The sequence below is a fragment of the Felis catus genome, chromosome B2, assembly GCF_018350175.1.
Source record: "Felis catus isolate Fca126 chromosome B2, F.catus_Fca126_mat1.0, whole genome shotgun sequence".
Classification (NCBI taxonomy): Eukaryota; Metazoa; Chordata; class Mammalia; order Carnivora; family Felidae; genus Felis; species Felis catus.
Window position 1 is genome coordinate 86,965,859 of NC_058372.1, and position 24,867 is coordinate 86,990,725.

At 39.7% G+C, this 24,867-nt stretch overlaps 1 protein-coding gene across 19 annotated transcripts in view; it reads left to right on the forward strand.

Annotated features, from left to right (window-relative positions):
- KLHL32 (kelch like family member 32) overlaps positions 1-24,867 on the forward strand; it is a 244,345-nt gene that overhangs the window by 110,811 nt on the left and 108,667 nt on the right. For 15 of the 19 annotated variants that reach the window (XM_019830986.3, XM_019830993.3, XM_019830992.3 and 12 more), the window contains one exon: positions 14,626-14,724. In XM_019830986.3, the coding sequence (XP_019686545.1) occupies positions 14,626-14,724 (99 nt within the window). Of the gene's footprint in view, positions 1-14,625; positions 14,725-16,070; positions 16,206-24,867 lie in introns of those variants that run through there. The other 4 variants (XM_019830991.3, XM_045057872.1, XM_045057871.1 and 1 more) reach the window with 4 other exon arrangements.

Below are 24,867 nucleotides of genomic sequence, written 5' to 3' on the forward strand. Positions count from 1 at the left end.
GTGCTCATTTAACATTCTGAAAATCTAGGGCCCTTAAGAATGATGCTAAATCCACTCTTCCTGTGCTGTGTACCTGGAACAACAAAGCCTGGATGACAACACATCTGTTTGCAGCATAGCTACCTGAATATTTTAAGTCCACTGTTGAGACGTAATGCTCAGAAAAAAAGATTCCTTTCAAAGTATTTTTGATCATTGACAATGTACCTGGTCACCAAGAGCTCTGATAGAGATGTGCAGTGAGATTAATCTTGTTTTCATGCCTCCTAACACAACACAACATCTATTCTGCAGTCCCTGGATGCAGGGGTAATTTCAACTTTTAAGTTTTATTATTTTAGAAATACATTTCATTAAGGCTCTGGCTGCCGTAGATAGTGATTCCTCTGATGGATCTGGGAAAGTAAATTGAAAACCTTCTGAAAAGGATTCAACATTCTAGATGCCATGAAAAACATTAATGATTCATGGGAAGAGATCAAAATATCAACTTTAACAGGAGTATGGAAGAAGCTGACTCCAGTCCTCGTGGATGACTTGGAGGGCTTGAAGACTCCAGTGGAAGAAATAGCTGCAGCTGTGGTGAAAATAGCAGGAGAACTAGAATTAGAAGTGGAGCCTGAAGATGGGACTGCATTGCTGCAAGCTCATGATCAAACTTGAATGGATGAGGAGCTGCTTCTCATGGATGGGGAAGGAAAGTTGTTTCTTGAAATGGAATCTGCTCCTGGTGAAGATGCTGTGAAGATTGTTGAAATAACAACAAAGGCTTTAGAATATTACACGCACTTAGTTGATAAAGCTATGGCAACATTTGAGAGGATTGACTCCAATTTTGAAAGAAATTCTGCTGGGGGTAAAATGCTATCAAGCAGCATCAGATGCTACAGAAAAATCATTCATGAAATGAAGAATCCATTGATGTAGCAAACTTTGTCTTATTATAAGAAATTGCCATAGCCACACCAGCCTTTAGCAACCACCACCCTAATTGGTCATCAGCCATAAACATCAAGGTAAGACCTCCACCAGAAAAAAAGATTATGACTTGCCGAGACCTCAGACAATGGTTAGCATTTTTTAATGGTTAGCATTTTTTAACAGTATTTTTATTTATTTTTTTATTTTTAAAAAAATTAAAAATTTTTTTCAGATTAAATCTTTATTATTTTTTTACTTTTTATTTATTATATATTATTATTTTTAATATAATATATTGTCATGTTGGCTTACATACAACACCCAGTGCTCATCCCAACAAGTGCCCTCCTCAATGCCCATCACCCACTTTCCCCTCTCCCCCCCAACCCCATCAACCCTCAGTTTGTTCTCTGTCTTTAAGAGTCTCTTATGGTTTGCCTCCCTGCCTCTCTGTTTGTAACTTTTTTCCCCCTTTCCCTTCCCCCCTGATGTTCTGTTAAGTTTCTTAAGATCCACATATGAGTGAAAACATACGATATCTTTCTCTGACTGACTTATTTCACTTAGCATAATACCCTCCAGTTCCATCCATGTTGCTGCAAATGGCATGATTTTATCCTTTGTCATCGCCAAGTAGTATTCCATTGTATGTATAAACCGCATATTCTTTATCTGTTCATCAGTTGATGGACATTTAGGCTTTTTCCATAATTTGGCAGTTTTTGAAAGTGCTGCTGTAGATATTGGGGTGCATGTGCCCCTACGAATCAGCAGTCCTTTATCCTTTGGATAAATTCCTAGCATTGCTATTGCTGGGTCATAGAGTAGTTCTATTTTTAACTTTTTGAGGAACCACCACACTGTTTTTTAGAGCGGCTGCACCAGTTTGCATTCCTACCAACAGTGCAAGAGGGTTCCCATTTCTTCACATCCTCGCCAGCATCCATAGTTTCCTGATTTATTCATTTTAGCCACTCTGACCGGTGTGAGGTGGTATCTCTGTGTGGCTTTGATTTGTATTTCCCTGATGATGAGTGATGTTGAGCATCATTTCATGTGTCTGTTGGCCATCTGGATGTCTTCTATGGATAAGTGTCTATGTCTTCTGCCCATTTCTTCATTGGATTATTTGTTTTTCGGGTGTGGATTTTAGTGATACTATATTAAAAAAATGTTTAATGTTTATTTTTGAGAGAGAGACAGAGTGGGAGTGCAGGAGGGGCAGAGAGAGAGGGAGATACAGAATCCGAAGCAGGCTCCAGTCTCTGAACTGTCAGCACAGAGCCTAGTGTGGGGCTTGAACTCATGAACTGTGAGATCATGACCTGAGCTGAAGTCAGAAGCTTCAGGAGCTGAAGTCAGGAGCCACCTAGGCACCCCAACAGTAAAGTATTTTTAAATTAAGGTATGTACATTGTTTTTTAGACATAATGCTACTACACGCTTAACAGACCACAGTATGTTGTGAACATAACTTTTATATGCACTGGCAAATCAAAAAATTCATTTGGCTTGTTTTATTGCAATATTTGCTTTATTGTGGTGTGAACATACAGTACCTCTGAGGTATGCCAGTATCAAACTTTTGTTTTTTCCCAACTATTTTAAAAAGTTAAAACCATTCTTAGATATTAGTAACCCCAAAACTGAAATACTTAGAAATAAATCTAACAAAATATGAACAAAATCTATATGAGGAAAATTATAAAACTCTGACAGAAGAAATCAAAAGAACCAAATGGAGAGATATTCTGTGTTCATGTTCGTGCTGATGTTCATGAGTAGGAAGACTCCTGTTGTTAAGATGTCAGTTCTTCCCAATTTCCTAATTTGACCTATAGATTCACTGTAATCATAATCCTAGTGAGTTATCTTGTGGGTATCAACAAAGGGATACCAAAGTTTATACGGAGAGGCAAAAGACCAAGGATGACTAACAAAATATTGAAGCAGAAGAACAAAGTTGGAAGACTGGCATTACCTGACTTCAAGAGTTACTCTAAAGCTACTGTAATCAAAACAGTGTGGTAGTGGTGAAAGAATAGCCACACAGATCAATAGAACAGAATAGAGAACCCAGAAGTAGACTCACATAAGTGTGGTCAACTGGTCTTTGACAAAGAAACAAAGATAATATAATGGATCAAAGATAGTCTTTTAAACAAATGGTGATGGAACAATTAGACATCCACATGCAAAAAAAAAAAAAAAAAATGAATCTAGACAAAGACTTTACATTCTTCACCAAAGGTAATTCACAATGAATCACCAACCCTAAATGTAAAATGCAAAACTGTAAAACTGCTAGAAGATAACAGGAGACACTCAGATAACTTAGGGTGTAGTAATGACTTTTTAGATATAGCACCAGAGGCATGACCCATGAAGGAAAGAATGGATAAATTTAACTTCATTAACATTAAAAACTGTACTGCAAAAGTCAATGTCAAGAGAATGGCAATTCGAGCCATGAACTGGGAGAACATTACAAAACTAAACATGTTCTTACCATACAATCCAGCAATCACGCTTCTTAGTATTTACCCAAAGGAGTTGAAAACTTAACGTCCACACAAAATCCTGCACATGGATGTTTATAGCAGCTTTATTCTTAATTGCCAAAAGCTGGAAACAAGCAAGGTGTCTGTCAGCAGGTCAATGGATAAACTATAGTAAATCCAGACAATGGAATGTGATCCAGTGCTAAGAAAAAATGAGCTATCAAGCCATGAAAAGACATAGAGGAAACTTAAATGCATATTAGTAACTGAAAATAGCGAATCTGAAAAGGTTGCATACTTTGAGAGGCCAATTGCAGTTGACCTTTGAATAAAGTGAGGGTTACGGGCACCGTCTCCTTCCTCATGCAGTTGACAATCATGTAGAACTTTTCACTTCCACAAAACATAACTACCAATAGCCTAATGTTGACCAGAAGCCTTTCCCATTGTATAAACACAAATTCTATATATGTATTTTATACTATAATATTACAATAAAGTGATATAGAGAAAAGAATGCTATTAAGCAAATCATGAGAGTATACATTATAATACTATACTATATTTATCAAAAAAATTCCACATATAAGTGGACCTATGCAGTTCAAACACCTGTTGTTCAAAGGTCAACTGCAGGAGCGCCTGGGTGGCGCAGTCGGTTAAGCGTCCGACTTCAGCCAGGTCACGATCTCGCGGTCCGTGAGTTCGAGCCCCGCGTCGGGCTCTGGGCTGATGGCTCGGAGCCTGGAGCCTGTTTCCGATTCTGTGTCCCCCTCTCTCTCTGCCCCTCTCCCATTCATGCTCTGTCTCTCTCTGTCCTAAAAATAAATAAACGTTGGAAAAAAAAAGGTCAACTGCATATGACATCCTGGAAAAGGAAAAACTATGGAGTAAAAAGATCAGTGGTTTTCAGGGGCTGGGGGGTGGGAAGGGAGGAATAGGGTGGAGTATAGAGGATTTTTAGGGCAGTAAAAAAACTTTGATACTATAATGGTGGTTACATGTCATTATACGTTTATCCAAACCTAACATCTGGAGTGAACATAATGTAAGCTGTGGACTTTGGGTGATGAGAATGTATTAATGTAGGTTAATCAGTTGTAACTACTGTATCACTCTGGTGGGAGATGTTGATAAGGGGTGAGGTTATGCATGTGTTGGGGGCAGGAGGTATAAGAGACTTTGTGTACTTTCTGCTCAATTTGTTGTGAATTTGAAAGTGCTCTCAAAAAGAAATTTTATTAGAAAAAATAAAACTAAATTTTGAAAAATGCAAGTAGAAAAGTTTTTCTTAAACTATTTTTAGCTCATAGGTCATACAAAAATATGTGATTGGAAAATTTGGTATGGGGCTTGTAGCTTGTCAACTAGACTCGTATCTTTCCATATTTCGATATCTCCATTTGGATGACTAGTAGGCATTACAAACTTAACATATCCCAAAATGAAACTGGTGATCCTTCCTCCAAACCTTTCTCCCCTTGGTTTTCTCTTGCCAATCGGTAGCCCTGCAGTCTACCCCGATGGCCAAAACCTAGACTATGAGCACCATGCAACAAGGGAACTTGTTTGTCTTGTTTATAATCATATCCACATTTCCTAGAAAGGTGCCTGGAATATTGTAAACACTCAGAAAAGGTTTGCTAATTGAATGGGTGAATTTCTCTGCCCTCAGTTTCTTCATTTGGCATGTGGGCGTGATATTTACCTTGCAGGAGTGATGAGTGGGAAAGGGTGTAAGAAGGAAAGAAAACCTATGAAATTACCTCACAAGTTACCCGGTACATGGTAGGCAGTATACAAACTGGCAATAGGGGATAATTATTTGTGAAGTAGATTTATTTTTTTTATGGAATTGAATAAAAAATACCAGGCATTATTCTAAGAATTTTACTTGGGTTATCTCATTTTATCCTTATGAAGACTCGATGCAAGTAAGTAGTAGTCATCTCCCATTTTTTGTACAACAGTGCTAAAAACAAACCTGTTAATGACTTGCCCACATTCCTACAGTGGACCCTACAGCCATAGTTTGCCTCCATTCTTCATAAAGCAAATACAAGGGATTTCCCAAATGAAATGGATATGAATGATATTTTTCATGTGAAAAATAGAAATATTTTTCTATGAAATGAGGCATTCACAGTGAAGAGGTCTTTTAGCATACTGTGGCCACCACTGTTTTGGCATGAATTACCCCATAGCATAATCATCTCCTCGGGTTCTTTGTTTTTATTTGTGTTTGAGTACCTAGCAGTGACAAAGTAGTAGCCAACTATAAGTGAACATTGGAATTAGCCCTGTTCATTCTTGCAGAGCCCTTCCATCTTCGGATGTCAGCATTTTTTAGTAATGTTTTTTTCTTGTTTGGTCATATTCGCATTGTAAGAAACTAGCTCTGTGTGGAGAAGCCCAGCTTCACTAATAAAGCTCTGTGGGATGAACCCTCCCATGTTCATCACACTTGAAAGAGCACTGGTTATAAAAGTAAGTCTTAATAATTAATTCGGCTTTTCTTATAACCTGTAATGACTTTCATGTTTCATTATATTTAATAGCTGGGACTGCTTATTTCTCTTAGAAACTATCAAAAATTTGTTCTGCTTTTTCAAATAATTGGGCCATATTTTTCTAGGTAATGCAAGTATGTATAATTTAACTTTACATTTTGTTAAATAATATATTTTATTAATTTAAACATAATGAAGAAAACTATGTTGGAAATGACTGTCTGACAGACCTATTGATCTCAGAGCTTTGAAATGCCAGGATCATGCTAATGGAGAAGGAGCCAAAAGAAAGGGGTGGGGGTTGTTCATACAATATAAAAGAACCAAGTTTTTCCATATGAAGAATTATTTCACAAGTTCGGTGAAATGAATTGTCTTCAGCCAAGTACTCCTACAGCCCTCTGTGCCTCCCCCTGTTGTAGCATTAATTACACCACAGCTTCATAATTCCTTTTGATTTTTTTCTTCTCTCTCTCCTGGAGCACCTAGCTGGAGTATTTCATCCGTCATCCTGTGGCATGTCCTAAAATAGGAAAGGAAGAACTAGTCCCAGCAGCAACATCTATAGACAGGAACATCCTCTAAATTGCATTAATGGTCCTAAGTGAAATTTTTGCAGGCAAGGCAGCATGTAGTATTCCTGGCAGTGGAGTCTTAGTGTCCTTATTTATTCTTAGGTTTCTTCTCAGCATCCTGGAGAAGGGCGTGCTTCTGTAACCTGCCTGTAACCTTAGAAATTTCAAATTAACCAGATGAGGATGTATAAACTTAGGAAGAAAAATTATAGAATCTCAAAGCAATTTCCACACTTTTCTTTTTTTACTAGGATATTTTTATTATTATTTTACCTTTGTGGCTTTTAACATTCTTGAAAAATATCGTGAAAATCAACTTTGTTTTCTCTCTTTTCGTATTCCAATACATGGAAAAGAATACATGGATTCTTTTTTTTCTATAAATTGAAGATAAATTAGTATTTTTAAAAGTTTAATATTGAGATCCTTTAGAAATTTGTATAAGTGTACTGGTATATTTGGAGGAAAGCCACCTGACAAAATTTGTAACGTAAAGACTTAATAATCAAATCACAAATTCATTATATACCTCACCCAACCCATAGGTTACCTTTACTTAAACATATGATTACAACTGTTAGTTGAAATGTCTGTTGTGCCCTTTTATTTAATTCCTTCAATTAGGTAATCCTTATTAAGGATTAGCATCTGACCAGGCTCCTCCATAGAGGTGTTTGACATTTTTTAACATTTTCCTCAGGAAATGTATTGTTTAAGCCTGAGAATTCCTTTAATAAGTAAATCTAGAGTGCTCTTCTAGCATGTTCAATAGCAACAAACATGAAATAGGATAGGTAAAACTAAGGTATACACACATAACTCACTCAGGGCTAAAACACTTAGTTACATGCAAAGGAAACAGACAATAGCTAACATTTATCGCAGATTAACCATAAATAGATATTGTGCTAAGAGCCATGACCTGTGCTCTGGTTGCCTGTATGATATCCATTTCCTTTTTTTCTTTCTAGAGAATTCCAGTTTGATTTGGAACAATAGTGCGTATAACCATAAAGAGTCCTATTTCCCAGGTTCTTTTCCACTATGGGTAGCCGCATGACCTCGTCCTGACAAATGAAATGGAAATGGAAGTCTATGTAGCAGAGTTTGTAGGAGATCTGTTGTTTCCCGGTAAATAATGACAGACTCAACTGGCACTTGGTTTTTGTTTTTGCCCTCTCTTTTCTTTATGCTTTGACTGCAAATGCAATGCCTGGAGGTATAGTAGCCATTTTGTGAACCTGAAACTATGGCCTACGATTGGCCAAATAGAATACAAGTAGTCTGGCTTGGTGGTACTCCAAGCTGCTTAATCCATTTTATGAGAAATGTAAGTCACATACTGGTTTTGAGCCCTTTTGTTGACACACAGCCACACACAGTTACAATGATACATATGCATTTTCTCAGTCCTTAAAACAATCTTTGGGTATAAATATTTATTTTCATGTATAGAGGAGGACACTGAGGCACACAAAATTGAGTAGTTTTCCTGATCTCATTCTGCCAGCAAGTGTAGAAGCCAGGCTTTGAAGTCAGGCAGTGTGACCTAGAGCCATGGACTTAGTTCACTATACACCAGTATACATCTCTGGTAGTTTGGAGTCCCAGGAGATTAATCCCAGCTGGAGGCTGGGGTGGAGGAAGACCTTGCAAACTTTGTATAGGAAATGAACTTAGAATCTTGAATGAGTAGAATTTTGAAATAGGGAGACTGAAGAAGTTAGGAGGGCATTCGAGGTGGAGAAAAAAGTGCTGCCTCAGTGTGGAGAGCAGTGGGCTGTTGGCTGTAGTAAAGGGACCATAGGCTGCATCAGTGGAAATACATTTTTAAAAGAAGGTTGTGGCCACATCATGATAGTTTCCAAATACAAGGACAAAAAGTTTGAACTGTATCCGTAAATTGGGACCTAATTTGTGGAGATCTGCTGAATTCTAATTAGTATTGTTCAGATCGAGCACGACAGCAAAAATTTATGAACAATTACCCAAATAATAGAGACATATAGAAAGTAGAATTCATATGTTTTATTATCCTTCCTTGAATTATTTTGTTCGTTTCTAAAAATAAACTTAGGGTGTCAATTACAGACGTGCAATATGTGAGCAATTTAGAAAATAATTTTGCTTTAAACATAGGCGCCACCTGGTGGATAAAAAATCCTTAGTCTAACGGCTTTGAAACAAAACCTAAATTGATGGCAATTTCACATAGCTAGATCTTATTCTGTCTATAAGAAGTCTTTTGAAAAGCTTTATGCAAAGGATTTCATTTATGCGTCTTAAATATTTGATCACTTGAAAGTTATCTGCACTGTTGTATTCAATTTACTTGATGGTTTAGATATTCAAAATCGTAATAATTTACCATTTCTCTATACTACATAGAAAAAAAAAATCCGAAAGAGACAAAGCATAAAAAAGAGAAAAATGTGCTCCCTTATCCTTATAAATAGTATTAAGACCATCTAATTTGCAATTGTTTGGATGCTTGCAAAAATGCTGATGCTGCTGTGTGCACAGTTATATGTTTCGTAGAGACCTTGTCTGGCTTTAATGTGTTCGACTCTTCAGGCTACTCTATCAATAAATCTAGAAGTAAGCTATTTAAAAGTCTCCTAAAGCAAGAAATGAAGAATATAACTTCGAAGAACTGAGATACAAAATTTTCCGAAGATGCCAATACATCTGTTCATAAGGCAGAAAAAAAGGTTGCACTGAGACTTGCCATGGCTATTAAAGGCAGTCCCTGCCAGTAGCTAATCCAAGAAGCAAGGTGAAAGTGGGAGAGAAAATAAAGAGAAGAAAAAGAAGAACACCGAGCCAGAATTAAGAGGGTGGATGCTTGGTGATGTGGGAGAAGAAGCTGAAGAAGGAAATTCAGGGACACCTTGGGGTCTGTGTGCTATGTCAGCCCTACCCCACCCTCCCAGAGCCCAGCGGGTGAGTCTGGGCTGACAGAGATGACCCATCTCATCATGTCCTGTGCAGAATCTCACCTCAGGCTCCATTCTCCTCTTTCAGGAGTCTTTTGGCCCCATGTCCTGCTTGAAGGTATTGCTGGGACCAGGAGCCCCTGCCTCATTCCAGGTTGGAAGGACTTCGTTAGAGATTGTGCCAGTTCAGCTCTCCACTACCAGCCCTGCTTAGATTGGTGCCCAGAGGACACATTTGGATTGCGTACTCAAGAGTGCCTCCTTCCACTGGGCAATTGGACCAACCTCATGACTGAATTCTGATGTAATAACTCACAGTGGTATCTTTAGAGACCACCACCTTCTAGCCACTTTGTGGCTTTTATGTCTACTTAAAGTTTGTCAGACCACCCAGCGTCACCCTGGCCATAACTGGCGAGTTCTTAGGGAACTCATGCGGAGTCTCAGAATTTGGGGTAGGCGTCAGATGTGGACCTTAGTTCACATAACCTAGCTTGCCACAAACTGCAGGAGAGGTTCCATAATGAGATTGTCATGTCCCCAGCAAGCACTGTTCAGCTCCCCCTTTCAAGTTCAGCTTCCTATATTCTGCCGTCTAGAGGTCAGAGGTGAGTGGATGGCAGGGAGAAAATATTCCATCCAGATGGCCCTGTGAACAAGAGGTACTCACACCCTACCTAAGATTGCATCAAAACTTCTTAGTCCGGTCTGAAGAAGTCCCAGCTCTGCTTCCACCCAGGCACGTGAATGTCACTGACGGAAGAGGAAATGCCAATCCAGTTTGGCAGCTTTAATGGTTTGTACCTTCCCCCACTGCCTTCTGGACCACTTGGCTTTATGCATCCTTGATACATTTCTTGATGTCTTTGGTTATTCAGACATTTGAGTTGTCCCCTGTTGATACCTCTGTCTGAGCTAAACTCCTCCAATTTGATGAGTGACTGGAGGTGTCAAGCCACTACCATTAGCTGCCACTCCACCACTTAATGCTCTGAACTCTCAGGGGACACCCCCCTTCCTGTAGGTGGTCCTTGAGTGACCCTTGCCCCCTGCCTGTCCTGCTTTGAGTGCCAGACCAGATGTTGATGGGTACATGATTCTGAAAGGCCTAAGTGTAACCAGCATATGCTTTGCAGCACTTAAACTTAGCTGCCTTAGTTGTCTTCTGCAAATGGGTGTGTTTGAGATCGCTTCCTTCTGCAGAAGGCTGTTTTCAGCCAGTTCTTCTAGAAGCTGATAAGCATGTTCATCATACTGTAAATCATGAGGAGATTAAACCTTTGTTTGTACTCCTGCCCAAACACAAATTCTCTGGAAAAATATATTAGAACAACCAGTCACCAAAGATAACAAAGCTGAATTTGAAAGACTTCAGTGCAAGTGAGGCTTGCCAGTGCGCATCCTGTTCGCATAGGTGTGACCCAGCTTTCCTGGTAGGGGTTTGATTTTTGTTTTGTTTCTATTTTTTTCCAAACTGTGTCCTTTAAACACACTTAGGGATTTTCTGCACTAAGGCATCTTCTAGGAAAACTTATAATAAGAGAAGAAGAAAAAACAAGAAAACAACGCACAGAACAAAAACTGAGAAACAAAGGCAAAAACAATCCCGGTCTGGGTGCCTCCTGTGAGGGTTTCTCGAAGTGAGCCCGCTGGACGTGTTACACATGCTGTGGAATATTCATCTTGTCTGTCTGTGATATCTGTCTTTATGTTTGGCATTGCTGAGCCTTGAAGGTTATCATGCATGCCAGTCGTGTGAAATAAGCACAGCTGACAGGATTTAAAGGCTAAGACTAACCTTTCTAATCCATCTATTCCCCATTCTGTGCCTTAGGCCATGCCTCTTCTGCAAGAATATACTACATCCTTGCTTCTGTGATGGGAGCTGCGATAATTTCCTGAATGTCAGTCAAAGCCTGTCTCCTCGAGGAGCTGGAGAAATTCAGGCTTCTCCTTCTAACTAGATGGGAAAGGAGCTATAAAGAATTTTGATAACAGGATGAGCATGGATATTTTTGCCACGTGTGCTTAACTTTTTCACTTTTTTAGTACAGAATATAATTTATAATCCCTTTTTCTTACATTTTACTAATCAATGAAATTAATTCTGAATTTAAAAATATATCGAGAGATAAATTAATTCATCAATAATTTATGGAAATAAGTTTATCAATATGGAAAGCTATGTGCTGGGCATTGTTCTCAGTGCTGGGGGTACAAAATAGACCAAGTCCCTGCTCTCCTGGATCTTATATCCTGTGGGTGGAGAAACATAAAATAATCAAATAAATAAATACATATGATGTCGAGAGGTGGTAAGTACTAGGAAGGATAAAGCAAAGGAAGGAGATAAAGAATGAGGGTGATAGGGAGCAAGGTACTCTTTTACCTAGAATGGCCACAGAAGTCCTCTCAGGTAAGATGACCTATCTTACCTCTCAGGTAAGATATCTGAACAGAGGTCTGAGGTCTGAGGCCATGAATGAGTGAGCCATACTGGTATCTTGAAGAAGAGTGACCCAGGCAGAGAAAACAGCAACTAGTTGTAGACACACAGGTGTAGACACACAGGTGCTCAGGGTATTCACAGAAACATTTATGTTACAGTGAAGATTGGCTTTTTTTCCAATGAGATAAAAAGTCATTGGAGAGTTCTGCATAAGGGAGCGACATAATTTCAGTCGTGTCTTTAAAGGGTCAATTTGATTGATATTTTAAAAACGCTGCAAGGGGACAAAGGAGAAAGAAGTTTGACCAGTTAGGAGGCTATTCTAGTAAATCTTGGAAGACCGTGGATTGGACAAGAGTGATAACGATGGTGGTAGTATTAAGTGGTGGCTGGATTCTGGAACTATTTGGAAGATAGAGCCAATAGGAGTGGCTGATGATCAGATGTGAGGTGTGAGGAAAGTAAGAGGAGTCAGGAATTGATTGGGTTTATAGCCTCAGTAACCAAGAGTTTCTGTTTGCTGAGATGGTAGGATTGGGATAGGAGCAGGTTTGGTTGTTGGTAGAGAGGATCAAGAGATAAGTTTGGGGTGCCTTCAGTTTGAGCTCCCCATTAGATATCCGAGTGGAAATAGGCAGTTGGATATCACAGTCTGGAGTTCAAGGGTGAGGTTGAGGCTAGAGGAAAAAAAAATGTGAGTGTAATGAGTGTACAGATAGTTTTAAAGTCATGGGATTACATGAGATCATCCATGGAATGAGTGGAGAGAGGGAAGAAGAGGTCTGGAGACTGATTTTGGATGTCCCCAAAGCTTAACAGGTGGAAAGGAGATGGAGAGGGGATAGTTAATGAAGTAGAAGAAACAGAGAACGAGTGCTGTCACAGAGGCAAAGGAAGAAATTGTTCCAGCAGGAGAGAGAACAGCTTTGCTAACTGCTGCTGACTTGAGTAAGATTAAATGTTGAGCAATGGTAGGGTGCCTGGGTGGCTCAGTTAAGTGTCCGTCCAACTCTTGATTTCACCTCAGGTCATGATCTCACAGTCATGAGATTGAGCCCTGAATCGGTCTCTGCACTGGACGTGGAGCCTGCTTCAGATTCTCTTTCCCTCTCTCTCTCTCTCTCTCTCTCTCTCTCTCTCTCTCTCTGTCCCTTTCCTGCTTGTGCGCACCTGTGAGCACATGCTGTCTCTCTAAAAAAAATTGATAAATAATAAGTATTGAGAAATGGCTCTTGGATTTGGAAATCCTTGGTGACCTTGATGAGAATGAGAACATTTTTAGGGGAACATTGGGACAAAACTCAACAGAAGTGGTTTCAAGAGAGAACAGAGTAGAGCAAATAGTGGTGTTTTATATAGACAACTTTCCTGAAGAACTTTGCTATGAAGGGGGCATGGAGGGAGCTGTAGGGTCAAGGGAGGGGATTTTTATTTCTTGAAATAAAAGCCATAAAGGCATATTTGTATGCTGATGGGAATTATCATCAGTAAAAAGAGAACAGATAATGCTGTGGGAACAAGAGGGGCCAATTGCTGGCAGAAGGGGTTGAGATCTAGTGCACAAATGGAATGTTGAGTAAAACCAAATGTGCTGATACAAATATGGTAGGTGGCTTGGTAGATTTGGTGTTGGGAACCTTTGGAAGATCATGGGGTTAGGGTAAGGAGAGAAAGGAGCAGGTGGAGGCTTGAGGAGAAAGGGGGGAAGGAGTAGAGTGAGTTGACCACACCAGTGTTTGTTAGGCTTCCCTTGTGCATCAGAACCACCAGGGACCTGTTACAACACTAGTTGCTGGACCTCACCCTGAAAGTTTCTAATTCATTTAGATCTGGGGAGGTACGGAAGAATTTGCAATTGTGACATATTCCCAGGTGCTGCTGGTGTTGCTCGTGCAGAGATGAGACTTTGGGAAACCCTGGGCTTGGGGGTGGGTTGGGATGGCAGGTGCAGGACTTTTGGCCTCTTTGTGCCTGGCAGTCACGCATGTAAAAGGAAGTTAGTCATTGTGGTTGTGTGTTTGCCTCCAGCCCTGTGCAGCAGCTCAAGAACTGGCAACACGAGACACAAAGTTGGACTTAGCCAGAAAAAAAGGCAGAAGTGATATCACTAGTGTTTTGGGGAAACTTTACTTCTCTGTGATTTCTTTGTAGTCTGAAAATGCGGTTTCTCCTTCTTACATTTGAAGTGGAAAGGATTAGAGAATCTGAGATTGAGAAAAAGAAACATGAAGGTTTTGGTTGAAATTTGCTGTTGTAGGACTCTGAAGTACAATGGAATAGTAGCCGCTGTGGTCTCCTATTGAAAGGGGGAAACATAAGCCCCCTTTCCCTAAAATGTCTGTTAACAATACTGTTTCTGTGACCTACAAAATTGTGAAATGTACTTTGAAAAACTAAACTTTGGTTCTTTTTCATTTTATAAGATTACCTCCATCACAAATAGAATTTTAAGAATTGTTCTTTGCAAATGTTCATGCCTTCCTACAAAAATAAGTGGTTAAGTGCAGAGCTTTACACATAAGAAATGGGTTCTGGAAGTGACAACTCAGCTATCTGAGTGGGGGCCATAGCTCAATCAGAATAGAAGAAAAAGAACTGACTTCCATAATAAAGCACAATATTAATTCAGATATAGGCTGTTCAGCAGCAATTTAAATACAGTGTATTTGCATATTAAGCAAGTATTAATTTGTAAGTAACTGATAGCTTTCTTTTTATTAAAAACCAAAACAGATTTTGTTGGAGCCAGGTGTGATCCAGGATGTATTAGCAGCTGGCAGTCACCTACAGCTGTTGGAGCTTCTCAATTTATGTTCCCACTATCTCATCCAGGTATGTGAGCTTTCATCCTGCTACTATGCCCTTCATGTCCCTTCCCCCTGCAGTCATCAGCTGTACTCTCCCCCACCTCACCTGTGCCAAGACTGTAAAATGGAAGTTGGGGGTGGCTTGTTGTAGTAGAATTTCTCTAGGACACAGGCCAAGAGATTCCCAGAGGGGCAACGGAAGCTCTCATGTCCCCCACACTCGCTGCCTACCCCAGATCCTCACTGCCCTTGGGCAGCAGAGTAACTCAACAGTCGTGCCCAGGGTTTACTGCCGAGGCACTTGGGAGATGACACTGAGAAGGGTCTTCCTTTGAAGCAGTGTTGTCTGGCTGCAGGAATAACCCCAAAATGCACAAAAAGTTGGATAGACACTTAAGATTTCAGCAACAGTAGCTAATATATCACCAAGTCATATATAGTTAATTACCGCATGAACTTTCCAGGCAGTAAGTGCTGGAAAAGTGCTAAGTGATCTATGCCCTCCTCCCCTGCTGTGCCGGGATGATCAGGAGGGGCTCCGGGAGGGGGAGAGGGAGAAGACGCCCATCCACTGAGCACCCGTGTTCCATGTTCAGCCTTCGTAACAATTTTGCACATTTTAATGGGTGAAAAGTCAGAGATTTTTCAAAGTACTCAGTTTGCCTGAGGTAATATAGCTGGTGAGTGATAGGCCTTTCTGATTCTGGAGACCACTCTTTGTTCTTGGATAAAAACTTTTGTTTCAGTAGGAAGATATGGGATGTCTTAGGCAGACAGTGTAGCTGTGAGGCTCTTTTATTTTATAGAGTTAAGTACTAATTTCCTATATTGGGATCTCTCATTTCCTCCACGGGCATGATTTTTATTTGCATTTATTACAGCATTATAGCAACAGTGAAAATACATTTTTAAAAACGACAAACCCACACAATTTAGTTCTACTGTCCTTGTGCATATGACATGTTAGTAAGTACAAAAATCCTATTTGTTTTCCTGCCCAATTATTTTATTTTCTTCCTAGGCATTTTCTCTAATTCTAAAGAAAGCCATTATTGTTGACTTCCGTTACTCACTAGGGAGGTAGTTACTAAATCTCTTTCTCGTGTATCATCTGATTGCATCTTCCCAGCAACCTTGCGAAATGGGAGCCAGTGCTTCCCTGTGAGATAGTGTGAGGGGTGTCAGCCACGGTCACCTGAGAAACAGTTCAAACACAGTAGATGAAAGTTTTGTCATTATCTCAGTGCATTTAATCTAATAGTAAATGTTTAACCATTTTCATCTTATTTTCCTTTCTTTTCCCCTCAATAGTGTTGGGTGGTATGGGAGAGCTGTTTTTAATCCCTTTCTGCAAGTAGCAAATGGGAATAACAGAGAAAGGTTACAAGACTTCAGAGGTGTGTGTTTGACTTGTGAAATTGAAATTACTTTTATTTGACATTTTTACATCAAATATTGCAACTTGAGCCTTCAGCATCATCACCTGATTCACTTTTTCCATGGCAGGTAATATTCAATAATGTATGTTGCCAAAAATTTGGTCATAGTGCTCATTATCGTGATGCATGTTAGAATAGTGTGTATATACCAGTGTGTGTGTGTGTGTGTGTGTGTGTGTGTGTGTGTGTGTGTTTACATACACCTGTAATTTCTATAAATGAGCGGTCCGGATGAACATCAGAAGTTCATGGGTACTTTCCCTTACCCCATCAGATGAATTTGTTGAGATACCAAGTCACTTGTGCGCTTTGGAACTTAATTTTTGCAGTTCATTATTGTGTTGAGGAAAAATGTCACTTGCATATAGATATATTTTGTGGACAGTTTGCTTATTATTATCCTACTTGATCAATGGTTGAAATTTTCACTTTCTTTTCTCCAGTGTTTCTATTTTGTTCTTTCATGGAACTGTATTTTTCCTTTTTACCTGTGATGTTGCATGGTGTCCAACTTGGGGAAGAAAACCTCAAGGGAACCAAAGCCATGTGTATGTAGAAATCTTCATTATGTCAGTCTTTTAAAAAACATATACCCTTCCTCTTTTTTAGGATTGTAAAATTACCAGAGTGAGTCAGTCTGCTTTTATATTTTGATATAGTCTTATAACTCCCTATTTACAGTGTTTTGGTATGATCGTTCAACTGATTCTTAATTTCATAAGGGACCATTTTATCGGGTGTATTAAAATATTTTTGTTACAATGAAAAATATTCAGTACTTAAAATACCCAGAGAAGTTGTGCCCTATCAATCAAGGCTAACTATATTCTCCGTTCTTGTTTAGTACTTTGTCCAATTAGGAGTCTGTGAAGCCGTTCTCCCCACTAAGATGTCTGGTCTTATCTGTTATTCTGAAATTACCACTCTTTGGTTTTCTTCCAGAGTTGTGAAAGATAGACCTTGCTCTGATCCCTCCTATTGTTCTCTGGTGCTCACTAAAAAACAAGTCTAAGGAGAACCCTGTGGTTGACACTTCTTCAGTCTTGGAGTCATCAGCTGTTGCCTGGCCTGAAACTCCTCTGTGCAGATGTAAATGCCACTGCTGCCACCCCCAGCAAGTGGAAGGGGCACTTGAGTCCACTGTATGCTCTTATTTTTCTTGTTTTCCCTCTGGTAGGCTGCTGAGGGCAGGGACCCCAAACCGTGGGAGCAGTCTTCCTCAGGCATTGAGGACAGCCATTGAATTAGCTTCCTAGGCTGTGGGGCCTTCACCTCATTCATTTTTAGTCCCCAGGCTCTTGTGAACACACAGGTTCTCAGTGCGTGTTTGAGGAATAAACGGGGAGACCAGTGGTGGGAAAGATGAGTATTGGTGGGGTAGGGGACTTGGAATGGGCAGTGGCTACAGCACTAGCTTCATCCCAAGATAAGGGGATTTACCAACAACAGCTCGGGTTTGTATCCTTCTTCACCCACGTGGCCATGCAGTTCCAGATGACCCTCCTATGTGGCCTGTCCTGTTAGCGTACTCTTAATATGCATGACCTGTCGACCTTCATCTGCTGTTTGAGATCCAGGTCCAAACAAAATATGAACCCTTATTTCCCTTCTCCTCCCTCCTTCTGCTCCTCTTCCTTGTACATGGTGCTTTTTAAAAAATTTTCATCAGAAAGATGCAATTTATTAAATTCATTAAAGAGCAGTTATTGTCTTCAAAATGGGTTCAGTAAAATGCATGAATTAGCTTGCTTTTCAGAGTATACATGTTTCTATACATGCCATTCACTATTTTAAATCTTATAAAGGAACTCTGCAGACCATCCTCAGGAGTGATAGGCTACAGATGTAGTGGTACGTAGTGTGTCCCCTGGTTTAGTGACTCCCTCAGGTAAATGTTACAGGATTTTTGAATCCAGTTTGTTTTACCAATTTTTTTTTTTTACCAATTGATTTTTCCTAGGCTTTTAAAATTAGCTGCTGAACATCTCCACCTAAATATCATACACACAGTTCAAACTTAACATATCCTTTTCTCTATTGATAGTACCATCAACCTACTAGTTGTCTAGAAATTTGGACGTAGTCTTAGAATCCTTCCTCACCATCATATCCAATTAGTTACCAAACTCAGTTGATTCTACCTCCCAAATACCTCTCAGATCTGATCCTTTTCTTCATCACTAATGTTCTTACTCTTTTTGGAGGCTCTCATTGTTATTGGCCATAGATTATGATGAGTTCATCATATCCTCCTGAAGGGTCTGCATGTTTCTAGCCTCTCTCCATGCCAAACCATAGTCCCCAGAACCATCATTAGCTTTCCTAGAGTAGGGAAACAGCTTTTATTGAGGGCTTCTCCATACTAAATGTTTTGGACAGTGATTCTCATTTTCCTTCTGCTAAGGAACCCCTTAAAGCGGGTGACTATTATTTTCTTTTTATGGTTGGAAAAACTTCAGTTCAGAACTAGGATGTTGATCCAGTGGAAAGGCCCATTAGCTCCTCTGAGGACCATTCTGGAACATCCTTAGCCTCATCTCTGAGGCCAGGCTGGTTTCTCCCCAGCCTCCTCGGCAACCTTAGTGCCTTTTCTAGCCCACTGTGTGCTCTGGCCTCTAAGGTGACCTTTCATTCTGGGACTTGTCATTAGGGGAGAAGGGTAGGTGACAGGCAGAGGCTTTCAGCCCCCTCAGACTGTACCAAGGAGCAGGAGCAGCGAAAACATCACACACACACACACACACACACACACACACACACACACACACACACACCCCTCCCCCACCTTCTCCTTTCCTGATGCACGTGTCATAAAATCAGGGGAACTGGCCACTGGACTTTGTATCCCCTGAAAGTGGTGCATTAGGAGACACATGCTTTGCTGAAAATGTTTTTTTTTTTGTAGTTAGCTTTAAAAAAAAAAGTTTGTATATTTTGTACCACCTCCTCCAAAGAACAAATAGCATATCTTATTGTTTAATTAGCAAGTGGTTTTTTTTTGTTTGTTTGCCAAGTATCAGCCTTGAGTATGACATGCAGTTGAAATATACTGAAAAGAAAGAACAGTCACATAGACTTTCTAAATAAGGCCACAAAAGTGGTGAATAAACTCCTTTTGATAGGAAAACACTCTTAGTGTCTATTCCTAGGCAGCAGGTGGCAGTATGAATCCACCAGAATTCAGTAGTTAATTTAAAGCAAAAATCAGAAAAAATGAAAAGAAAAATTATTTATTTTGCTACATATTAGTCTTCTGACCTAATCAGTAAAAAAGTCATTATTCACACCACACTGGGCAATATGCAGTGTAATTTTTAACAAATAATAGGAAACTGTTAATGTGTTCACAGGAAATACAGTTTTGTCTTGGGCTGCTGTGGTCATTTATCACTGCACTTTGTGAAATCACTCATTTGTTCTAATTTGAATGTAAATGACTCTAAGGTTTTACAAATAAGGTGACAGACTCACATAAATGTAATTGCAGGGTTCATCTCCCTCTTTTTATATATCACTCATTAGGTTATGAATTAAATACATCGTATTAAACCAGGGGCATGTCCAATGATGATATTGTAATGGCAAATTACTCTATGCTATTAGAGGTGTATTTTTTATTCATGGACATTAATTTGTCATTAAGCGGCATTAGTTTAGCACTTTTATGTGAAAGACGTGACCTGAAAGAGGAGACGCGCTGCTGTGAAGGGAGAGGGAAGGGACATGCGTGCTTTAGGTAGAGCGTTTTATCACCACCAGGAAAACAGAGGGGCATTTGTTTTATTATTATTTTTTTCATTTGTTTTATTTTCTGCTTTTACAAGCGTAAAAGATCATTTCGCCAGATTGAAGGCGTTGTTCTGTTTACAGTGTGCACATTTGGATCATCTAGTAAAGCAAAGCCAAAATTCTGGCTATTAATCATTCCGAAGCCAAGAACGTAAAGGAGCGAGAGGGAGCAAACAGCTTCGCGCCCTAAATCTCCCTCCTCTGTGACTGATGCTTATTAGTCATCCCTTGTCTTCATTTAGTTTACACTAAATGGGCTACCGTGAGAATTCGTCATTTTTCTCTCTTCAGTGAAGGTACAAAGGTTTATAGAATGCTAGTCTCTCATGAGGATATTAGAATTCTGGATATTTTGTTCCTTTTTTCCCCCAAAAATGGTGGTTTTACTGTTCTTTTACCAAGAATGTATGTTTTCCGCTTTCAACTTTGAGAAGCACTGGATCCTTGAAATAGCTTCACAGAGGCTGAAAGTATTAGACTGCTGTTTTTGCATCAATTTCCTCATGGGTTAATGTGGTTGCAGAATGTCTCACCCACCTCAATTTACCCCGGGGCTCTTGAAGGCAGGGATCAGGCCTAACTGCCCTCTATGTCTTACCCTTCCTTCTCATCACATGAGCTCAGGATGTGTATTTGTCAGCTTGGGCTGCCATAACAAAATGCCCCAGATTGGGTGATTGAAACAATAGACATGATTTTTCACAGCTTCAGAGGCTGGAAGTCTGAAGTCAGGGTGCCAGTGCAGTGGTGTTCTGTTGAGAGCCCTCTTCCTGGCTTGCAGATGGCCGCCTTCTTGCTGTGTTCTTGCAGGGTAGAGAGACAGCAGGCTCTTGGACGTGTCTTCATTTAAGGACACTAATGCTATCACATGAGCCCCCTCCCCCGCTCTTCACTCTTCTGAATCACCTCCCAAAGGCTACATCTCCAACTACCATCACGTGGAGGCTTAGAGCTTCAACACAGGAATTTTGGAGGGCTACAGTTCAGTTCACAGCAGTATGTATTGAGGGAATGAATAGTGCATCCACTCAGTAATTTTGCCCTGCTTTTTCCATATGGAGATTTTATATTAGGAGAAGAAAATATATTAATAAGTCAGTCTTTCATTAGTTTTACCCATTGAATACATTTTTGTAAGTTGGAAATACTTTCTGTGGGAATTGCATTTGGCACTGAGGATCTTGTGTCTTTTACAGCATTATGATAGGGTTGTGATTATTTAACTAAGTAACACTATAGTGATGTATAGAAAGTTATCTCTTCCAAATAATGTATTATTATAATTTTAATTATTAAATTAACAGAATCTCCTAAATATATAATACATGGTGGGTGTTCTGAATAGAATAATTTATCTTCAAGGTTGAGAAGTTAGAACTCATGCTCATTTTTCTCTAACACTGAGCTATTTTTTCCACATTAGATAAGACAAATGATTGTACCAACATATATATTTAATATGCCCCTAATCAAATACACCAACCACATGCTGTTCCATAGTTCACTGGAGCTGATACTTTTTTTTTTTAAATTTTTTTTTCAACGTTTATTTATTTTTGGGACAGAGAGAGACAGAGCATGAACGGGGGAGGGGCAGAGAGAGAGGGAGACACAGAATCGGAAACAGGCTCCAGGCTCCGAGCCATCAGCCCAGAGCCTGACACGGGGCTCGAACTCCCGGACCGCGAGATTGTGACCTGGCTGAAGTCGGACGCTTAACCGACTGCGCCACCCAGGCGCCCCTGGAGCTGATACTTTTCTATTTGGAGAAAGTTAGAGTACAAAGTTTGGAAAATATATTACAAATGGTTTAATATTTTGGATTTTTTTTAATCAGTGAAAATGATCGGAAAGGATGGAAATGTATCAGCCCTAGTATATCTTAGCCAACTACTAATTATTTGCTCTAGTTGAGAGTACTTGCTCTCTGGCACGGATAATCCAAAATGTCATATTTGCCAAATAACATTAATATTTGGCTCTAATATGTACTATAAGATCTTTTAGTAGCCATTTTAAGATCCCAATTACTTTTTTCATATGCTATTAGGTTGGCTTTTATTCTGTAAGTCCATACCAAAGGATGTCAATAGTGGCAATTCAGAGGCATGCTGGCTGGCCAGGGGTCACTTCGGCATTTTAATTCGTTATGTGGATAATCTGAGGTTGACTGTATCATCCTTGTTAGTTAAGTTTTTAAATAGAAAAAAAGATTGCCTTGAAGGATTTTTCTCCTACTAGTAATTTTTATTCAAAGTTAACGCTGTTAGCTGGGCAATTTTAAAATTTCAGCATGTTTTTCTCAAAAGTAAAACGTTTTCAATGTTTTATGAATGCTGGAGTTCAGAATCAATACACAAAGCAAACAAATATCAATCTCATTTAATTCTGTTTTTAATACTTGGAAATTAGAGGCATTACAAGAAAATCTGTGTTTCATTTGAGATATTCATACCCCCACCCGCCATCCACCCTCAATATGTTTCTACTCAAATGTCTGCCTTTTCCTCTAAGACTAAACAGCCTTTCTGCCCCTGACTCTATCGTGTGCTTCTGTGTTTCCTGTGGTTTCAATGTCTCCTTCTCCACTGGCTCCTTCCTTTGGTTTTTAAAATAGGATCAATAAGATAGGACAGACTTCTCTTCTCCTCTCAGTATCACAGCCCTCTCCCATTCACTTCCAAACTGTGATCAGTGTCTGTACTTCCTTATCTTCTATTCACTCTTCAATCCTATTGAACTCAGTCCTCTGCCTCATTACTCCTCAACAGCTGTTCCAACAAAGGTCCCAAAGCCGCCCAATTATCAAAGGCAGTGGGCCCCTTGTGGTGTCTTAATGTGACCGCTCTACAGCATTTCCACATTGGTAGCTCCACTCTGCTACAGTTTTCTTTTCTCAAGACTCTCTCCTAATTCTTCTTTTCATTCAGATCCTATATAAGCTCTTCTTTGAGCAGCTCCTTCACTCTTCATCCGGGCACAGTGGCTCCATGCTGGTACTGCTCTCTGCTTACTGTCGCTCTCTTTCATCCACATGCTGAGGGCTACTGATTGCAGTCCCCTCTCCCGAGCGCCAGACCTCTTTGCTCAGCCAACATTTGCACTTGGTATCTGCCCCTTCCCACACTTTATATTCATCTGTACCCAGTCTCACACACTCCCCTTTCCTTCCCATCTTTGTTAGAAAACTTCCATCCTTATAGTAACCCAAAGCAGAAACCTTGCTAGAATCTTACACTGCTCCATGGTCTCATGAATCCTTCTAAATTCTATTGGGTTAGCTTCTTAAACAGCTGTTAAGTATGCCTTGTTTTTAAAATCTTCATTATCACGGACATCTGTCAGGTCTGGATTACCTTTCAGGGTAGTAGCTCAGCTGTGCCCCCAGCCTATTGTCTAATGCTAATCAACACCTTGCTGTAGAATCTAAGTCACTTTAATGGCCCACAAAACAATTTATTTCCCTAAAACCCAAGCTGGATCCTTATCACCTGGTTACACAATAGGTTTCCAACCTTGTTCTTTTTCTCTCTTGTCTCCCTGATGTGTTCCATTCTTATTTTACCCAAGAACGGCATGTTTTATCATCTCGGGGCTAGCTGCCTAATCAGGATTTCTTCTTGGATATCGCAGGGCACATGACCTTTCTGAGTGTGAACCCACCCTACAAACCCAGGAGTCATCCTAAAATCCTTCATCTCCTTGTGCCCCAACATACATTGTCACCAAGACCTTTCAACTCAACCTCTTTCACTTTTTTAAATGCAATTTTTGAGAGCAGTTTTAGGTTTGCAACAAAATTGAGAAGAAGATACAGACATTTCTTATTAATAACCCTCCCCCACATATGCATAACCTCCCTCATTAACATCCCCCACCAAAGTGGTACATTTGTTTTCATTGGTGAACCTACACTGGTACATCATTATCAAGAGTTCACAGTTTACATTATTATGGTTCACTCTTGGTGGTGTCCAATCTATAGGTTTGGATAAATGTATAATGAAATGTATCTGCCATTACAGTATCATGCAGAGTAGTCTTACTGCCCTAAAATTTTTCTGTGCTCTGCCTATTCATCCCTCCCTTTCCCACCTCAACCCCTGGCAACCGCTAATCTTTTTACTGTCTACACAGTTTTACCTGTTAAAGAATGTTGTGAAGTTGGAATCAGACAGTATGTAGCCTTTTCACATATTTCCTCTGTATCTTTTTGTGGCCTGATGGTCCATTTATGTTTATGACTGAATAATATTCCATTACCTGGTTGTATCAGTTTATTTATCCCTTCACCTACTGAAAGAACTTCTTGGTTGCTTCTAAGTGTAGGCAGTTATGAATAAATCTGCCGTAAACATCTGTGTACAGGTTTTTGTATGAACCCTCTTAGTGCTTTAAATCCCTCTCATTCTATTCTTGTTACCACTGTCTTCATTTAAATTTTCATTATTTCCTAGACTAAAGAAACTTCCTGCTAGCCAATGAATCTGCCTTCACTCTTGCTCTATTCTGCTACCTCCTTTGAAAGTGTTTGACTGATTTTGTAAAAATAGCTTTAAAAAATTCTAATTGACTGGTTTGTAAAACAAAAAAAACAAAAAACAAAAAACAAAAATAAAACAGGCTGATAATGTCATAGTCTTGCTTAAAATCATTCATTAGTCAGTAGATCACCACAAACTCAGGATAAGGTTCATTTCTTCTAATCTGACACCTAGGTTCCATCTTTCTTATGAACCTTCTATCTCTTTAGCCCTTTAAAAAAAATTACTACCTGTGTGTGATGCCACAGTCATTATGAACTTCATGCATTTCTCTGTACCTGAAACTCTGTATGAAGCCTCCTTCTCGGTGGATTATTCTTCCCTCCTTTTGTCACCTTATGAATTCCTCTTTAAGTACCTTGCTCACGTGTTATCTTCTCTTTTGAAGTTGCCCGG